The sequence below is a fragment of the Dendropsophus ebraccatus genome, chromosome 14, assembly GCF_027789765.1.
Source record: "Dendropsophus ebraccatus isolate aDenEbr1 chromosome 14, aDenEbr1.pat, whole genome shotgun sequence".
NCBI classification, from domain to species: Eukaryota; Metazoa; Chordata; class Amphibia; order Anura; family Hylidae; genus Dendropsophus; species Dendropsophus ebraccatus.
Window position 1 is genome coordinate 27,495,175 of NC_091467.1, and position 18,321 is coordinate 27,513,495.

The 18,321-nt window shown below is 47.8% G+C and overlaps 1 protein-coding gene across 1 annotated transcript in view; it reads left to right on the top strand.

Annotated features, from left to right (window-relative positions):
* Positions 1 to 18,321, top strand: part of LOC138771975 (vasoactive intestinal polypeptide receptor 1-like) — a 61,636-nt gene that overhangs the window by 27,833 nt on the left and 15,482 nt on the right. The window contains exons 7-8 of the mRNA XM_069952020.1: positions 496 to 649; positions 824 to 884. Coding sequence (XP_069808121.1) covers positions 496 to 649; positions 824 to 884 — 215 coding nt within the window. The remainder of the gene's footprint in view (positions 1 to 495; positions 650 to 823; positions 885 to 18,321) is intronic.

The window sequence follows — 18,321 nt, forward strand, 5'->3', positions numbered from 1 at the left end:
TACCCATCCAGCAGGCACTGCGCATGTGCGCTATTTATGAGATGTTGTCAAAATTAAACAATTGATTGGTGGGGTGCCGTCACCCACCTTCCCTGCCAATCAAATGCAGAGAGAAAAGAGCAGTATATAGTTAAGAAAGGATCTTCATAATAGATGATGATGCTCAGAGCTCAGCCACCCCCTCCCCGCACAGGTCACAGAGCATTCCTAGAAAACTAATAGGAATATTGAATAAGAATGCCTCCATATTATTACATCTATATCCTTGGGGCTTGCTGTAAAGCATATCTCTAAATGTTGTTTATAACAGATTAGAAATGATGGATGACCCTATAATAATGTGCAAAAAATTAAGTAGAAAATAGAAACAGATTAGAAAAAAGAAAGTGTCAGTATCTGATGAATTAGTAAAAAAAAAAAAAAAATAGGTAGGCGATAAATTCTAATTCCTCTTAAACTCCAACCTATATAATGATATCCTCCCTCTTTTTCCAGGTAAGCTGTAAGGCAGCCGTGGTTTTCTTCCAGTATTCCATCCTTGCAAACTTCTCCTGGCTTCTGGTGGAGGGGATGTATCTCCACACTCTTCTCACCCTCACATTTACCTCACAGAAGCGGTATTTTTGGTGGTATATCGTCATTGGCTGGGGTAAGTTCTACCTATACTCCCTAATATTAAGAAAATAATAGTCTCATTTGCCATCTGTCAGTGTAGACAGACTATATGATGTAGCATTTTATTAGCCTGTATTTGACTTTAGTGCTCTTTCATCTAGCGTGCAAATTTAAGGGATCTTCTTAAGCATGTGCTTCTCTTCTTCAGGTCTCCCAGCACTTACCATCGCAGTGTGGATAAAGACAAGGATCAGCTTTGATAATACTGGGTGAGTATTTTGTATTTGTACTTCATTCAGTCACAAAAAAAAACAAGGTACCAAAATGTTACAAGCTCAATGGTGGGATTTTGACCACTGTGACCCCATCGAGTCTAAAAACAGGGACATAATTGCCCGTGGAATGAATGGTGCACACAGTACTCTTTGTTTGGTCTTGTCAATAAACATTGCCAATCAGGCCCGAACTGGTAATCTGGCAAGGCGGGCAAATGCCCGCTGGGCTGGCCAGATTACCAGTCTGTGGGCCGCCCAGGCTGCATAATGGGGAAAAAAAACCACCGCTGCGGCCCGCTCCTGCTACCGCAGCCTGCTTCTCCCGGCCCGCTCCTCACATGCTCCTCCAGCGGGCCAGCCGGGCCGAGGTGAGCAGGCAGTGGTGGCGGGAGGGGGCTGTGGTGGTGTGTCTCCGCCCGCCTAATCCCCCAGACGTGCCGCGCGCAGGCACGTCTGCGGCCACCTCCACCAGGCCCCCAGCGGCTGACGTTACTTCCCTGACGCGCCGCTGAGGACCTGGAGGAGAAAGAAGAGAGGTTGCTGCTGGCGCCGCCGTCGTGGACCAAAGATGAGGAGGACGAAGCTGCTGGGGAGCGAGGTGAGGTGAGAATGTTTTTTTTTTTTTTAACCCCTTTAAATGTGGCCACACAGGAAGGGCATGCAGGGGGGCTATTCTATATTGGAGGGGGATGCAGGGGAGCTATTCTATATTGGAGGGGGATGCAGGGGGGCTATTCTATATTGGAGGGGGATGCAGGGGAGCTATTCTATATTGGAGGGGGATGCAGGGGGGCTATTCTATATAGGAGGGGGATGCAGGGGCGTATTCCATATTGGAGGGGGATGCAGGGGGGCTATTCTATATAGGAGGGGGATGCAGGGGCGTATTCTATATTGGAGGGGGATGCAGGGGGGCTATTCTATATTGGAGGGGGATGCAGGGGGCTATTCTATATGGGAGGGGGTGCAGGGGGGGCTATTCTATATAGGAGGGGGATGCAGGGGCGTATTCTATATGGGAGGGGGATGCAGGGGGGCTATCTATATAGGAGGGGGATGAAGGGGGGCTATTCTATATGGGAGGGGGGTGCAGGGGGCTATTCTATATGGGAGGGGGATGAAGGGGGGCTATTCTATATGGGAAGGGGGTGCAGGGGGGTATTCTATATGGGTGGGATGAAGGGGGGCTATTCTATATTGGGGGATGCAGGGGGGCTATTTTATATGGGAGGGGGGTGCAGGGGGCTATTCTATATGGGAGGGGGATGCAGGCCCCAGGCCCCCAGCGGCTGACGTTACTTCCCTGACGCGCCGCTGAGGACCTGGAGGAGAGAGAAGAGAGGTTGCTGCTGGCGCCGCCGCCGTGGACCGAAGAAGAGGAGGACGAAGCTGCTGGGGAGCGAGGTGAGGTGAGAATGTTTTTTTTTTTTAACCCCTTCAAATGTGGCCACACAGGAAGGCCATGCAGGGGGGCTATTCTATATAGGAAGGGGATGCAGGGGGGCTATTCTATATTGGAGGGGGATGCAGGGGGCTATTCTATATAGGAGGGGGATGCAGGGGCGTATTCCATATTGGAGGGGGATGCAGGGGGGCTATTCTATATAGGAGGGGGATGCAGGGGGGCTATTCTATATTGGAGGGGGATGCAGGGGGGCTATTCTATATAGGAGGGGGATGAAGGGGGGCTATTCTATATGGGAGGGGGGTGCAGGAGGCTATTCTATATGGGAGGGGGATGAAGGGGGGCTATTCTATATGGGAAGGGGGTGCAGGGGGGTATTCTATATGGGTGGGATGAAGGGGGTCTATTCTATATTGGGGGGATGCAGGGGGGCTATTTTATATGGGGGGGTGCAGGGGGCTATTCTATATGGGAGGGGGATGCAGGGGGGCTATTCTATATGGGAGGGGGATGCAGGGGGCTATTCTATATGGGAGGGGGGTGCAAGGGGCTATTCTATATGGGGGGATGCACAGGGGGGGGCTATTCTATATGGGAGGGGGATGCAGGGGGCTATTCTATATGGGGGGATGCACAGGGGGGGCTATTCTATATGGGAGGGGGATGCAGGGGGGCTATTCTATATGGGAGGGGGATGCAGGGGGGATATTCTATATGGAGGGTGCAGGGGGGCTATTCTATATTGAGGGGGATACAGGGGGGCTATTCTATATGGGAGGGGGATGCAGGGGGGATATTCTATATGGAGGGTGCAGGGGGGCTATTCTATATTGGAGGGGGATGCAGGGGGCTATTCTCTATGGGAGGGGGATGCAGGGGGGCTATTCTATATTAGGGGATGCAGGGGGGCTATTCTATATGGGAGGGGGATGAAGGGGCGCTATTCTATATGGGAAGGGGGTGCAGGGGGGTATTCTATATGGGAGGGATGAAGGGGGGCTATTCTATATTGGGGGGATGCAGGGGGGCTATTTTATATGTGAGGGGGGTGCAGGGGGGCTATTCTATATGGGGGGATGCACAGGGGGGGGCTATTCTATATGGGAGGGGGATGCAGGGGGCTATTCTATATGGGAGGGCATGCAGGGGGCTATTCTATATAGGAGGGATGCAGGGGGCTATTCTATATAGGAGGGATGCAGGGGGGCTATTCTATATTGGGGGGATGCAGGGGGCTATTCTATATGGAAGGGGGATGCAGGGGGTTATTCTATATGGGAGGGGATGCAGGGGGGCTATTCTATATAGGAGGGATGCAGGGAGGCTATTCTATATGGAAGGGGGATGCAGGGGGGCTATTCTATATGGGGGGGATGCAGGGGGCTATTCTATATAGGAGGGATGCAGGGGGCTATTCTATATGGAAGGGGGATGCAGGGGGCTATTCTATATTGGAGGGGGATGCAGGGGGGGCTATTCTATATAGGAGGGGGATGCAGGGGGGCTATTCTTTATGGGAGGGGGATGCAGGGGGGCTATTCTATATGGGAGGGATGAAGGGGGGCTATTCTTTATTGGGGGGATGCAGGGGGGCTATTCTATATGGGAGGGGGGTGCAGGGGGGATATTCTATATGGAGGGTGCAGGGGGGCTATTCTATATTGGAGGGGGATGCAGGGGGCTATTCTCTATGGGAGGGGGATGCAGGGGGGCTATTCTATATTAGGGGATGCAGGGGGGCTATTCTATATGGGAGGGGGATGAAGGGGCGCTATTCTATATGGGAAGGGGGTGCAGGGGGGTATTCTATATGGGAGGGATGAAGGGGGGCTATTCTATATTGGGGGGATGCAGGGGGGCTATTTTATATGTGAGGGGGGTGCAGGGGGGCTATTCTATATGGGGGGATGCACAGGGGGGGGCTATTCTATATGGGAGGGGGATGCAGGGGGCTATTCTATATGGGAGGGCATGCAGGGGGCTATTCTATATAGGAGGGATGCAGGGGGCTATTCTATATAGGAGGGATGCAGGGGGGCTATTCTATATTGGGGGGATGCAGGGGGCTATTCTATATGGAAGGGGGATGCAGGGGGTTATTCTATATGGGAGGGGATGCAGGGGGGCTATTCTATATAGGAGGGATGCAGGGAGGCTATTCTATATGGAAGGGGGATGCAGGGGGGCTATTCTATATGGGGGGGATGCAGGGGGCTATTCTATATAGGAGGGATGCAGGGGGCTATTCTATATGGAAGGGGGATGCAGGGGGCTATTCTATATTGGAGGGGGATGCAGGGGGGGCTATTCTATATAGGAGGGGGATGCAGGGGGGCTATTCTTTATGGGAGGGGGATGCAGGGGGGCTATTCTATATGGGAGGGATGAAGGGGGGCTATTCTTTATTGGGGGGATGCAGGGGGGCTATTCTATATGGGAGGGGGGTGCAGGGGGGTTATTCTATATGGGAGGGGGTGCAGGGGGGCTATTCTATATGGGGGATTCATGGGGGGGCTATTCTATATGGAAGGGGGATGCAGGAGGGCTATTCTATATGGAGGGTGCAGGGGGGCTATTCTATATTGAGGGGGATGCAGGGGGGCTATTCTATATTGGAGGGGGATGCAGGGGGGCTATTCTATATTGAGGGGGATGCAGGGGGGCTATTCTATATGGGAGGGGGATGCAGGGGGGCTATTCTATATGGGGGGATGCAGGGGGGCTATTCTATATGGGAGGGGGATGCAGGGGGGGGCTATTCTATATGGGGGGATGCACGGTGGCCTATTTTATATGGGGTAATGTACAGGGGGGGCTTTTTTATATGGGGGGATGTACAGCAGGGGAGCTATTCTATATGGGGGGATGTGCAGCGGGGGGCTTTTCTATTTGGGGGGATGTATAGATGAGGATGTTGCTGGAGCAAGAAGCCTAAAATGTCTGTCTGGCAGATCCCGTAGAGAGGAGTCATGGCCAGAGAAGCCTTTATGATGGCCGGAGCCAGATGGAGAAGAAAAGGAAAAGTGGACGTCTCTTCATGCAGAGAAGACGCCTACTGTGAGTGACAGGATGTAACTGCACTATAATCACTTATAAGGTCTGCAGAACCTTTACACAGCTGGGATCTACCTCAGTATCAGGGGCGTCAAACCCGTCCCTCCAGGTGTTGCAAAACTACAATTCCCCTCATGCTTTAGCTGTCCAGGCATGATGGGATTTGTAGTGATGTAACAGCTGGAGAGACGGAGTGTGACGCCTGTGTTCTATGGTCACTGTTCTGGGAGAAGATTGGTCTTTATATAGTGGCTGTTATTTGGTGCCAGTATAGTGGTATTATCCAGTCACCGTATGCTGAGGGTAATGGGCATGGTGTGATGGTATTACTCGTATTATTGGTAATATTAGTGTTTTATATAGTGGATTGTATTCAGTCAGAGTATAGCGGTATTATTCATTATGTGGTGGTAATGGCTTTGTAACAGTATGGCAGTAATGTGTACAGTATGGTGATAATATTTGCTTACTGGTGTTATTAACTATGACAGTATTATCATGCACAGAAAATTCTTACCTATGTTACCTGACATAGATACGATAGATAGATAGATAGATAGATAGATAGATAGATAGATAGATAGATAGGAGATAGATAGATAGATAGATAGATAGATAGGAGATAGATAGATAGATAGATAGAAGATAGATACTGTAGATATGATAGATACTGTAGATACTGTAGATAGATAGCAGATAGATAGATACTGTAGATATGATAGATACTGTAGATACTGTAGATAGATAGCAGATAGATAGATAGCTGATAGATAGATAGATAGATAGATAGATAGATAGATAGATAGATATCCAGTAGGAAATATCTATCTACCAGCTTATTATGTATCTTTGATTACACATGAGATCACGACCAGCAGACACATTTTAATAATTAAAACCTTCCTACTTATACCGCCATTATATGGGGTGCAGACATAGTCAGGATAAAAGGGATTTTAAAAAATATAGTAACTTTTGTCCAAAAACAGCACCACCCTGTCCTCAGACTGTGTATGGTTATTACAACTTGGCTCCATTCACTTCAATGGAACTGAGCTGCAATACCTCACACAAACTGAAGAAGAGTGTGGTGCTGTTTCTGGAAGAAGGTGGCCATGTTTTTTTCCTTTAAAGGGAATCTATGAGGTCCATTCCAGGTCTAGGGCTGTAGATCTCAGCAGACAGGTGTGAGGGAGATATCACTGACAGGACCTTTATTCCAGTGTAAACTTATATTATTGTCCTTTTCATTTCCAACTAAAGTTTCACTACAGAAGCCGCAGCAGCACCAACCTGTACGTCCATCAGTCAGAGCAGGCAGGGGTGGGGTAGAAGGTGCTGCTGTGGCTCCACCTCTCTGACACTTCAGCTGTTAATGAAAAGAATGATTATAGAGGTTTACACTGGAATAAAGGTCCGGTCCCTGACCTGTACACTGGGATCTACAGCTGTGTACCTGCTATAGACCCCACAGGTTCCTGATTTTGATGCTTTTGATTTAATCCGTTGAAATGAATGCATAAATATGCCGCATCAAATCCCCAGCAGATTATGTTATAGCATTATTTTTAGGTGCTGATGGTGGGGTTCACATGTTTAAGGGAGTAGTGGGGACATGGCTAAATGAAGCAGAATTTGCTACAGCTTGTATTTTACACCGCTATCCATGATATGGTATGTGGGCTGCTGGGGTTTGATTGCCAGTCCCAGTCCGGCCCTGTTGCCAATCACTGAACTCGGAAATGTTCAGTGGTCTCCTAGAGAATGAATGGAGCACTGGCAGTACTGCGTTGTGCACACCATTCACTCTGGAGACAGTGTTTCTGGTCTCTGGATTTGGGTCCCAGTGGACAGACCCCTACTGATCAGCTTGTTATCCCCTATCTTGTGAATAGAGGATAATATACTGAGATGGGAATACCTCTTTAAGGCCTGACATACATAGAAAATAGTAGGCCCCAGGTTAAAGTTCAAAATGGGCCTTCACCAAGCCTCGGGCTTGTTTCAATCTCTGTGTCTTTCAGGACAATTCTTCCAAGTTTTTGTATAAGTTTCTGTCCAGAGACGGGTCCTGAACAGATTTTACTACTCAACAGTAAAAGCTATGGAACCCACTAGAACTAGGAACTCTCTAGGGGCCCAATAACAGCTACCTGGGCTGCTTCTATGGTCTGGTGAAGCGTTCTGTATTCTTGCCCTGGGCCTGGATCATTATCAGTGCTCCCTATGGCTTATATAAAGCCGCTGTTAGCTAAATGTCTATTTAGAAGCATTGCTCTATGGATTAGCTCCAAGGCTAATTGAAGTTCCCTACGGTTTTGTAGAATGTTGTTGACTCCTGTGTATGGTTAATGGGAATGTGCTGCTGACCCTCGGAAATAGCCCCATAGAGAATGAATGGAGCAGTATTTAAATGAAAAACATTCTCAAAGATTAAATTCTTCGTATTATAAACTGTATGTTCACATTTCTTATCTTTAAGAAGGGACATCAAGTAGCTTTTGTAAAGTCACATATTAAAAATGTTGTACCTTATATCTCACCTATGGCACGAGAATAACAAATTCCCACTGCAATAGCACATTTAACCCTCTTCAGTTACCAAATTAAATAGAAGTAATACAAACCTGATATCCTAAAATAATACAAAAAACAGACTATACTCCCTGAAGTAATACAAACAGGCCTTAGGGTAGATGGTGCCCCGTGCACAACTATTTTTCGGCGCCCCCCACCCCAAACCCAACCCGACCCCCCGAAAAGCAGCATACAGATCCTACAGATCCTACAGCCTCCCATTCCTCCAGATGACATCCAACACCTACCACCCAACCCCCCCGAGCCATAGAAACAACTACCCGACCCCCCCAGCCCACCTCGACAACTACCCGATCCCCCGGCGCCAAAACAACAACAAACGACCCCCCCCCTCCAGCCATACAAACAACTACCCAAACCCTCAGCCCCGGTGTAGCTGAAAACTGTACAGGGCCCCCCTCCACCACACGCAAGACAAAATGTATGACTTCATCGACCGATTGGGGGGGTTGCTCTATACAGACGCTGATTCAGCAAGTAGTGTTAGGAGATCAAAGATCATGTCCACAACACATACAGTAACTTGAGGATAGTGTAAAACTATGAACAGGTTTCAATTGAAGTGCCAGCTGTATCCACACAACATCACATTATCTATAGTGCCAGGGTCAGCGTTGGTTGGCAGCACCTGAGGCAAGACAAGATATTGCACCCCCGATGCTCCTAGCATTGCAGTTGAACTCCCTAGATTCCCCCTAGCAGTGCACTTAAAGGGAAACAATCAGCATGTTTGTGCTGATTAAGCTCTCAGGGGCGCTGCACAGATCTTGTAGACAGGGCTTCTACCATGTTGGGGGTTGCTTACTTGTTAGCTTTATATCCTGGTAAAACGTTGTTTAATCCAGCGCGTGGTACATGGGGAGAGCCCAGAACTAGTCATCTGGGCGGTGTCCAGGCCGTGACCAGGGCCGCCATCAGGGCAGTATTGGCAGTACAGTTGTAAGGGGCCCAGGCTCAAACTAGAATTCAGGGGGCCCGCTGAAGCTCCTCACAACTGTACTGCACACACACACAGCTCCTGCTGTCTGTCAGCATCTATCACGAGCAGAGCTGAGAGAAGACACAAGCAGGGCCCCCTCCTCACTCCCCCCGGGCCCCTCCCCAGCCACCTCCGTACCTTCTCTGGCTGCGTTCTCTGTCGGGACAAGAGGAGCAGGAGGGGGAGGGGCCCGGGCCGGCTGTGCGCAGGAGAGAAGAAGAAGATGACTGCACCTCATGCTGCCCCAGACTTTCCCTGAAGAGAATGTAAGTGTGTGTGTGTGTTAGTGAGTTGTGTGTGTGTGTTAGTGAGTTGTGTGTGTGTGGGTTTGTGAGGTGTGTGTGTTTGTTTGAGAGTTGGGGGCAGGGCCGTCTTATCCATTGGGCAGGGTAGGCGGCTGCCCGGGGGCCCTTGCGTCCTAGGGGGCCCCTGCCCTCTGTGACCTGTATTTTTAGCTTTATAAGACGCACTTATAAAACTAAGTGCGTCCTATAAAGCGAAGACGGCTTCCAAGCAGTGCTGAGCACCGCAAGGAAGCCATCCTGCCCGCCCCCTCTATTGCCGCTCACTAAGCATATGCATAGTGAGTGGCCCTGAGCGACCCCCTCCGCCCGCCCCTTCTATCGCTTCTCAGCTGAGCCGATCAGAAGCCCAGGAAAGTGCAATGAGCAGCACTTTCCTGGGCTTCTGCTCGGCTCAGCTAAGCGGCGATAGAAGGGGCCGGCAGTCCAGGAACTCACCTGTCCGCCAGCCCCAGCAGCTCCTCTCCCGGCAGCGCGCACTCCCGACATCCTCCGGCACAGGCAGCGGGGTACAGAGACGCTGCCTGTGTCCTGGATGTGTCGTGCAGCCGGACACTTCCGGCACAGGCAGTCTCTCTGTACCCCACTGCCTGTGCCCGGAGGATGTCGGGAGTGCGCGCTGCCAGGAGAGGAGCTGCTGGGCCGGCGGACAGGTGAGTAACTGGTTTGTTGTTTTGGGGGGCACTTGCTACTATGGGGGGCACTGGCTACTATGAGGGGCACTGGCTACTATGGGGGGCACTGGCTACTATGGGGGCACTGGCTACTATGGGGGGGCACTGGCTACTATGGGGGGGACTGGCTACTATGGGGGGCACTGGCTACTATGGGGGCACTGGCTACTATGGGGGCACTGGCTACTATGGGGGGCACTGGTACTATGGGGGCACTGGCTACTATGGGGGGCACTGGCTACAAGGGGGCACTGGCTACTATGGGGGGCACTATATGGGGGGATTGGCTACTATGGGGGGCACTATATGGGGGGATTGGCTACTATGGGGGGATTGGCTACTATGGGGGGCACTATATGCAAAGATGTGGGGGATTTGATGGTGGCGGTTGGGGGGGGGGGGCAATTCGCACCTCTGCCCAGGGGCCCATAATGCTGTTAAGACGGCCCTGGTTGGGGGGGTCACCTGGAGTGGGGGTTAGGCTACCACCCTGTGCACACCAGATAGTAATGGTGAGCACAGCACTGGATATCTGTATCCTCAGCCCCTCTGTGCTGTATGCTGAAACTTGTACAATTATAGCTAAAAGATGATGCTTGGTTCTTTATAAAGTGAGAGGCTTATGAAGTTCTGCAGCAGCTGAGAGGTGTGTATTATGAGGTTCTGCAGCAGCTGAGATGTGTGTATTATGAGGTTCTGCAGCAGCTGAGATGTGTGTATTATGAGGTTCAGCAGCAGCTGAGGTGTATGATGAGGTTCTGCAGCAGCTGAGGTGTATGATGAGGTTCTGCAGCAGCTGAGGTGTAGGATGAGGTTCTGCAGCAGCTGAGGTGTATAATGAGGCTCTGCAGCAGCTGAGGTGTAGTATGATGTCTGCTTACCTTCATAATACAACTCAGCTGCGGCATAACATCATCATACACCTGAGCTGCTGCAGAACATCATAATACACCTGAGCTGCTGCAGAACATCATAATACACCTGAGCTGCTGCAGAACATCATAATACACACCTCAGCTGCTGCAGAACCTCATCATACACCTCAGCTGCTGCAGAACATCATCACACATCTCAGCTGCTGCAGAACATCATAATACACCTGAGCTGCTGCAGAACATCATAATACACACCTCAGCTGCTGCAGAATCTCATCATACACCTCAGCTGCTGCAGAACATCATCATACACCTCAGCTGCTGCAGAGCCTCATCATACACCTCAGCTGCTGCAGAACACCATCATACACCTCAGCTGCTGCAGAACTTCATCATAAACCTAAGCTGCTGTAGAACATCATAATACACCTCAGCTGCTGCAGAACCTCATCATACACACTTCAGTTGCAGCAGAACATCATAATACACACTTCAGTTGCTGCAGAACATCATTTTAATTTTAACCTCAGGCAGCAGAAAAGCTAGAATTGGCCCTGTGTATTAGTAGTATGGATGTAAATATAAAATGTACATACGTGTATATATCTGTTTAAAGTGTGACTGTATGTAATGTATACAGTGTGTGTTGTGTGTATATGATGTATGTAATATATATAGTATGTGCTGTGTGTATACGATGTATGTGTGTTATATTAATGGGGGTCATCTCTTCATGGTAAGCCCTGATATTTTGTCAATCTGTTATTTTACCCAGCAATGACGTCGGCACTCGGGAAAGTACAGGTGTAAATAGAGAAGATATTTTTGTGTGAGCCATGACTACTTCGCCACTGAGGGCCGCCCACATGACTACATGGGGTAATTTACATTTGGTTTTTCAAAGTTGTTTTTTTGGGGACGACTGGGGGGCCCAGACACTTTGAGTGTACGGGGCCCAGAAATTCCTGATGGCGGCCCTGGCCGTGACTAGTCACAGCTCTCTGCCTGTCAGCATGCTCTGTGAGGATCAGGGCCGGACTCGGACTAAAAATCAGCCCTTGCACTCACACCCCTCCAGCCCACATACCATATAAAGCCATGTTCACATGGCGTATGAGACCAGCTGAGTCATGGAACGGCCGGTCTCTGCAAAGATCATCCCGGCTGGTACTGCAGTACTGCCCGGATGATCTTTCTGGCCGCAGTGTTCTGATGCGGGTGCATCAGCGTGTGCCCGCATCAGAACCCTCATAGCACACAATGAAGCAAGCGGCTGAAGCCACTCGCTTCATAGTGTGATCTGACAGGTCTTTCTGCAGTAAATTGCGGCTGCAGAAAACTGACATGTCAGTTCTTTGCGGCGTCGCTTGGGATACCGTCCGGAGCGTATGCCATGTGTATATGCTCCGGCTGGGATCCCATAGAAAAACAGCAGGCTAGTCCACACGTGCAAAGTACGGCCGTTGTTGCCGATGGCTGTGCGAACATAGCCTAACACTGTGTCCTCGGGTTGTGTTGTGTGGTATTGCAGCTCAGTTCCAGTGAGTGAATGGAGCCAAGTTGTAATAACATAGGCAGCCTATGGGCAGGGATGGTACTGTATTTGGAAAAAAGCAACTATGTATTTTTAAATCCTGAATAACATCTTTACCTAGACTATCTCTGCCTACATGTAAAAGCCTTATACGTAATAAAATTTTTTGTCATTACAGGGTGAGGGCTGCTTATGTTCTCATGTTGGATGTTACATGCTACATGTATGAGCAATCCAATATACCTGATGAGCTGTTAGATATCTATTTCATACTGGATCTATCTATATCCAAGAAAAATCCGCAGTACTGCTTGAAAAAGATAGCGTGAGGCTATCGAAACGTGGAATCTCCTTTGCTGCACTTATATACTATTTTTTACACTGCGTTATCTCCTATCTATCTATCTATCTATCTATCTATCTATCTATCTATCTATCTATCTCCTATCTATCTATCTATCTATCTATCTATCTATCTATCTATCGTATGAGAAAGCCGCACTTCCGGATTGAATGTAGCGGGTGCTGTGCAGAGTAAGTCCCTCGGCTTTGGATCCCAGAAGATACAAAGCAATGGTCCGCAGCACACCAGCATAGGTCAAAAAAGTATTTATTACAAAAAGTGCAAATTACAAGGAAGCAACGTTTCGATTTCCTCTCAAAATCGTTCTCAAGCTTGAGAACGATTTTGAGAGAAAATCAAAACGTTGCTTCCTTGTAATTTGCACTTTTTGTAATAAATACTTTTTTGACCTATGCTGGTGTGCTGCGGACCATTGCTTTGTATCTATCTATCTATCTATCTATCTATCTTCTATCTATCTATCTATCTATCTATCTATCTATCTATCTATCTATCTATCTATCTATCTCCTATCTATCTATCTGCCTATCTATCTATCTCCTATCTATCTATCTGCCTATCTATCTATCTATCTATCTATCTATCTATCTATCTATCTATCTAAATAGAAAGTGGTGGATGGACGGCACTGTGCTGGCTTGAAGTCAAAATAGCTTAAAGCTGGTGGGTGCACGTCCCATAAAAGTCGACCCCCGACTCCTCCGGATAGCAAAAATAGAACACGAGGACGGCACTCCAGTAGTGTATAATGAGGATTTATTCACCCAATCACAAACAGCGACGTTTCGACTCTAACATGAGTCTTTCTCATTATAGGAGAAAGACTCATGTTAGAGTCGAAACGTCGCTGTTTGTGATTGGGTGAATAAATCCTCATTATACACTACTGGAGTGCCGTCCTCGTGTTCTATTTTTTTTATCTATCTATCTATCTATCTATCTATCTATCTATCTATCTCCTATCTATCTATCTATCTATCTATCTATCTATCTATCTATCTCCTATCTATCTCCTATCTATCTATCTATCTATCTATCTATCTATCTATCTATCTATCTATCTATCTATCTATCTCCTATCTATCTATCTATCTTTCTATCTATCTATCTATCTCCTATCTATCTATCTATCTATCTATCTATCTTCTATCTATCTATCTTCTATCTATCTATCTATCTATCTCCTATCTATCTATCTATCTATCTATCTATTTTGAGATAGTCCACGGCACACCCGAGTAACGGTGAAAAACTTCAAAGCTTTTATTTACAGCAAATCATAACACAGCACTCCAATGACGCGACGTTTCAGCAGCCTCACGCTGCCTTTCTCAAGCACTTCTCTCCTCTACTGCTCGGGGGCAGACAGGTAACAGCTGACGTCACACGGCTGCAGCCGAACAAGAGAGGAGAGAAGTGCTGGCGCCGCCGGAGTGGAGCAGTGAGCCTCCGTGGCCGAGTGCATCACGCTGCCTGTCTCTCAATAGCCATTCTTCTAAAGAGGCAGACCAGCCGCAGAGAGCGCCGGAGGCCACGGGGAGGAGGGGGGGCGGAGTCGATGAGGCAGTGGTGGCTGGAGGCTGACTGGCCTCAAGAGGCCACAGCGACCGGGGCCGCGGACTGGGGGGATGTTTCGGGGGGCACTGACACACACACACACACACACACTGACCTAATGCAGACTGCCCGAAGTAGAGCTCCTGCCGCTGCGGCCCGCTCCGCTCTGTCAGCTCGGCCCGCTCCTGCCACTGCAGCCCGTCCATCGCGCTCGGCCGTGGGTCCAATGCGGCTGGCCGGAAGTGGCGCATGCGTTGTACGTGCACTACAGCCGGCCGCAGCGGCCCCACGCTCCTCCTCCACGTTGATTAGATTGGAGAAGCGGGCCGAGCACGACGGGCGGGCTGCGGTGGCAGGAGCGGGCCGAGCTGACAGAGCGGAGCGGGCCGCAGCGGCAGGAGATGTCTGCAGCCATGATTTTTTTTAATAATGTTTTTTTTTTTTTTTTTTGTAGCCCGAGCGGCCCACGGACTGGTAATCCGGCCAGCCCAGCAGGCATTTGCCCGGCTTGCCAGATTACCAGTCCGGGCCTGGTGAGGATGACTGACAAAGTGGCCTCTAATGGGTCCTTTACCTGTTATCGACCCCGCAGAGCGCGCTAAAAAGCAAAGACATGTCTGCAAGGTCTGTGCAGCATCCCTGGGAGCTTAATCAGCACAATTTTGCTGATTGGTTCCCTTTAACCCCTACGGCTGGCCCCTAGCAGTGCACCCCCCCTTTAAGATTGTCCCCTAGCAGTGCACCTAACACCCCCATGACTGCCCCCTATTTAGATCAGACCTCCTTAGTTTAAATCCTCCACCAGACCCTAAAAAATAGAGTCTTTCTCTATTCTGGATAACATTTTGGATTTAACTGTACTCAGGGGACAATTAAATAAGAAAAAGTCTACACCTATACCTAAGCACATTGTTCCTCCACCTCCATCTCCATGTTGGTCTTCCGCCACACTTCCTTTGTGTCTGTGTCACACAAACCTTCCCTCTCAGCAAATAAGTGTACTGTATACGGCAGGACACTACTGTAGCTGCCGTGTGGTAAGGGACTTGTACAACACAGACAAACAGAAGTGCAGCATGGTGGGCAACTAACATGGAGGCAGCAGTGGAGGAGGGAGTGTGCAGGGGCGTAACTACCACTGTAGCAGCCATAGCAGCTGCTATGGGGCCCACCGCATCAGGGGGACCCGAGGTCTGCTCCTGCGATACACTGGGCCCCCAGAGCTGTCATTATTTACAACATAAGCAGGCCTCCCAGGATTTGAAAATGTCCCTTTAACTGAAAGAACACCAGTTATGACTACACTTAACAGCTTAGTGGTCAGTTGGGAGGGGGCCCAATCAAAAGTTTGCTATGGGGCCCAGCCATTCCTAGTTACGCCACTGGGAGTGTGTAAGTATAGTTTTATTCTATTTATCTATGTCCTGAGCATAGTATGATACAAAAAACTTTCTTTAGAATACCCCTTTAAGTTTTCTATATGTGTTAGTGAGAAGTTTTGTATGATGGTCTTTTACTCTCACCAACAGATGATATAGGAGTGAGATGCAGTAGCGAAATTAGGGGGGGGGGCAAGGGAGCGGTGGCTGTCAGGCTGCTGTGTGCTGTAAATTGTAGTGGGCGGATTGAGTGAGGGGAAGTACAGAGCGCCCCCCTCCTGATGCTGGAGCCTGGACATCTTTGTACATGCAGCAGCTTCAGGTAACTGGTTTTAAGTTTGTTTTCTGCCAATAACTTTGCCCCGCTCCCCTGTGCAGAGCTCAATCCAGCATGGCTGTTTCTTTTATTCATCTACCCCCTAAACAGCAACATGCAGTAAATGTGTCCCATCTGTGCCCCAACAGTGCCCCCTCCAGTGTGTTATCTCCCCTCCCCCACCCAGAGTGCCTGCAGTCTTTTACCTCCCCCTAGGCTGCCTTCACATGTCCGGATGACCGAATCCGCGATCACAGAAAAGTTTAGGGACCATTGAAGTGAATGTAGCTATACACATGATCCGTGCTGCGCCCCACACCGCAAAAAAATAGGACATGTCCTAGTGCGGATCGCAGCCGGATCACCCCCTCTGCCGACTGCATGGCATCTGAATAGGGTAACTTTGTAACCCACAAGTGACTGGGTCCCAATAGCTGCAAGAAAGACATCTCAGGTCATAACACGACCCTGTTTGGTTACCAAAGCCCAACCAGATCCACTATAGCTAAAGGTGTCTATACACCTTACACTAAAGTCAGCTAAACACGCCAGCAGCTTCAGCCTATTGTATAAAGTATATGGCAGCCTCCCAACTGTCCAACAACAGATAAAGTAAGTAGAGATAAGGGCTAGGTGTGTGGGATTTTGCCACCCTACTATTTTAGATAGATAGATAGAAGAGAGATAGATAGATAGATAGATAGATAGATAGATAGATAGATAGGAGATAGATAGATAGATAGGAAGGAGATGGATGGATAGATAGATATGTAGGGAAATTCCACAGCACTCCAATTTCGGTAAAAAAATAAGTGTGGGTTTATTAAACTAGTGCATAATATAGCATACCAAACAAGACTCAACGTTTCAGGAGCATCGCAACGCCATTTTCAAGCTTGATGGAAGTTGTTTGGTATGCTGTATTATGCACTAGTTTAATAAACCCACACTTATTTTTTCACCGAAATTGGAGTGCTGTGGAATTTCCCGACATATATTATCCTAGTCTTTGGTTAAGACTGTCTGCTGGCACCACTGAAGATAAATAGATAGATAGATAGATAGATAGATAGATAGATAGATAGATAGATAGATAGTAGTGATGAGCGAATACTGTTCAATCGAATAGATATTCGATCGAATAGGGAGATATTCGAATATTCGAAATTCGTACGAATATCCCGCAAATATTCGATACATAGTCTATAAGTGTTCAAATCCCCCAGCTTCCGCTTTTACCCACCAAATGGTCAAATAGATGTTTTTCACTATTTGAATACTTGTTACCATAGACTTTACTGGGATCAAATATTCGATCGAATATTCGAATATTCGCGGGATATTCGTACGAATATCGAATATCTCACTATTCGCTCATCACTAATAGATAGATAGATAAGAGATAGATAGATGATAGAACGATGATAGATAGATATTGTAGAAAAGATAGATAGATAGATAGATAGATAGATAGATAGATAGATAGGAGATAGATAGATAGATAGATAGATAGATAGATAGATAGATAGATAGATGATAGAAGATAGATAGATAGGAGATAGATAGATAGATGATAGAAGATAGATAGATATTGTAGAAAAGATAGATAGATAGATAGATAGATAGATAGATAGATAGATAGATAGATAGATAGGAGATGGATGGATAGATAGATAGGAGATGGATGGATAGATAGATAGATATTGTAGAAAAGATAGATAGATAGATAGATAGATAGATAGATAGATAGATAGATAGATAGATAGATAGATAGATGAGGATGGATGGATAGATGGATAAATAGATAGATAGGAAGGAGATGGATGGATAGATAGATAGATAGATAGATAGATAGATAGATAGATAGATAGATAGGAAGGAGATGGATGGATAGATAGATATGTAGGGAAATTCCTCAGCACTGCAATTTCGGTGAAAAAATAAGCGTGGGTTTATTAAACTAGTGCATAATACAGCATACCAAACAAGACGCAACGTTTCAGCAGCATCGCACCGCCATTTTCAAGCATGATGCTGCTGAAACGTTGCGTCTTGTTTGGTATGCTGTATTATGCACTAGTTTAATAAACCCACGCTTATTTTTTCACAGAAATTGCAGTGCTGAGGAATTTCCCTACATATATTATCCTAGTCTTTGGTCAAGACTGTCTGCTGGCACCACTGAAGTCTGGTTCCTGTGCTGCTTATTTTGCTTTTGTTTGATAGATAGACAGACAGACAGACAGACAGACAGACAGATAGGAGATAGATAGATAGATAGATAGATAGATAGATAGATAGATAGATAGATAGATAGTAGAATATAGCCTTTGACTCACTCGCCCCCCTAGGATGAACCCCTAGCTACATCCCTGGTTTGGCATGTTAGATGTC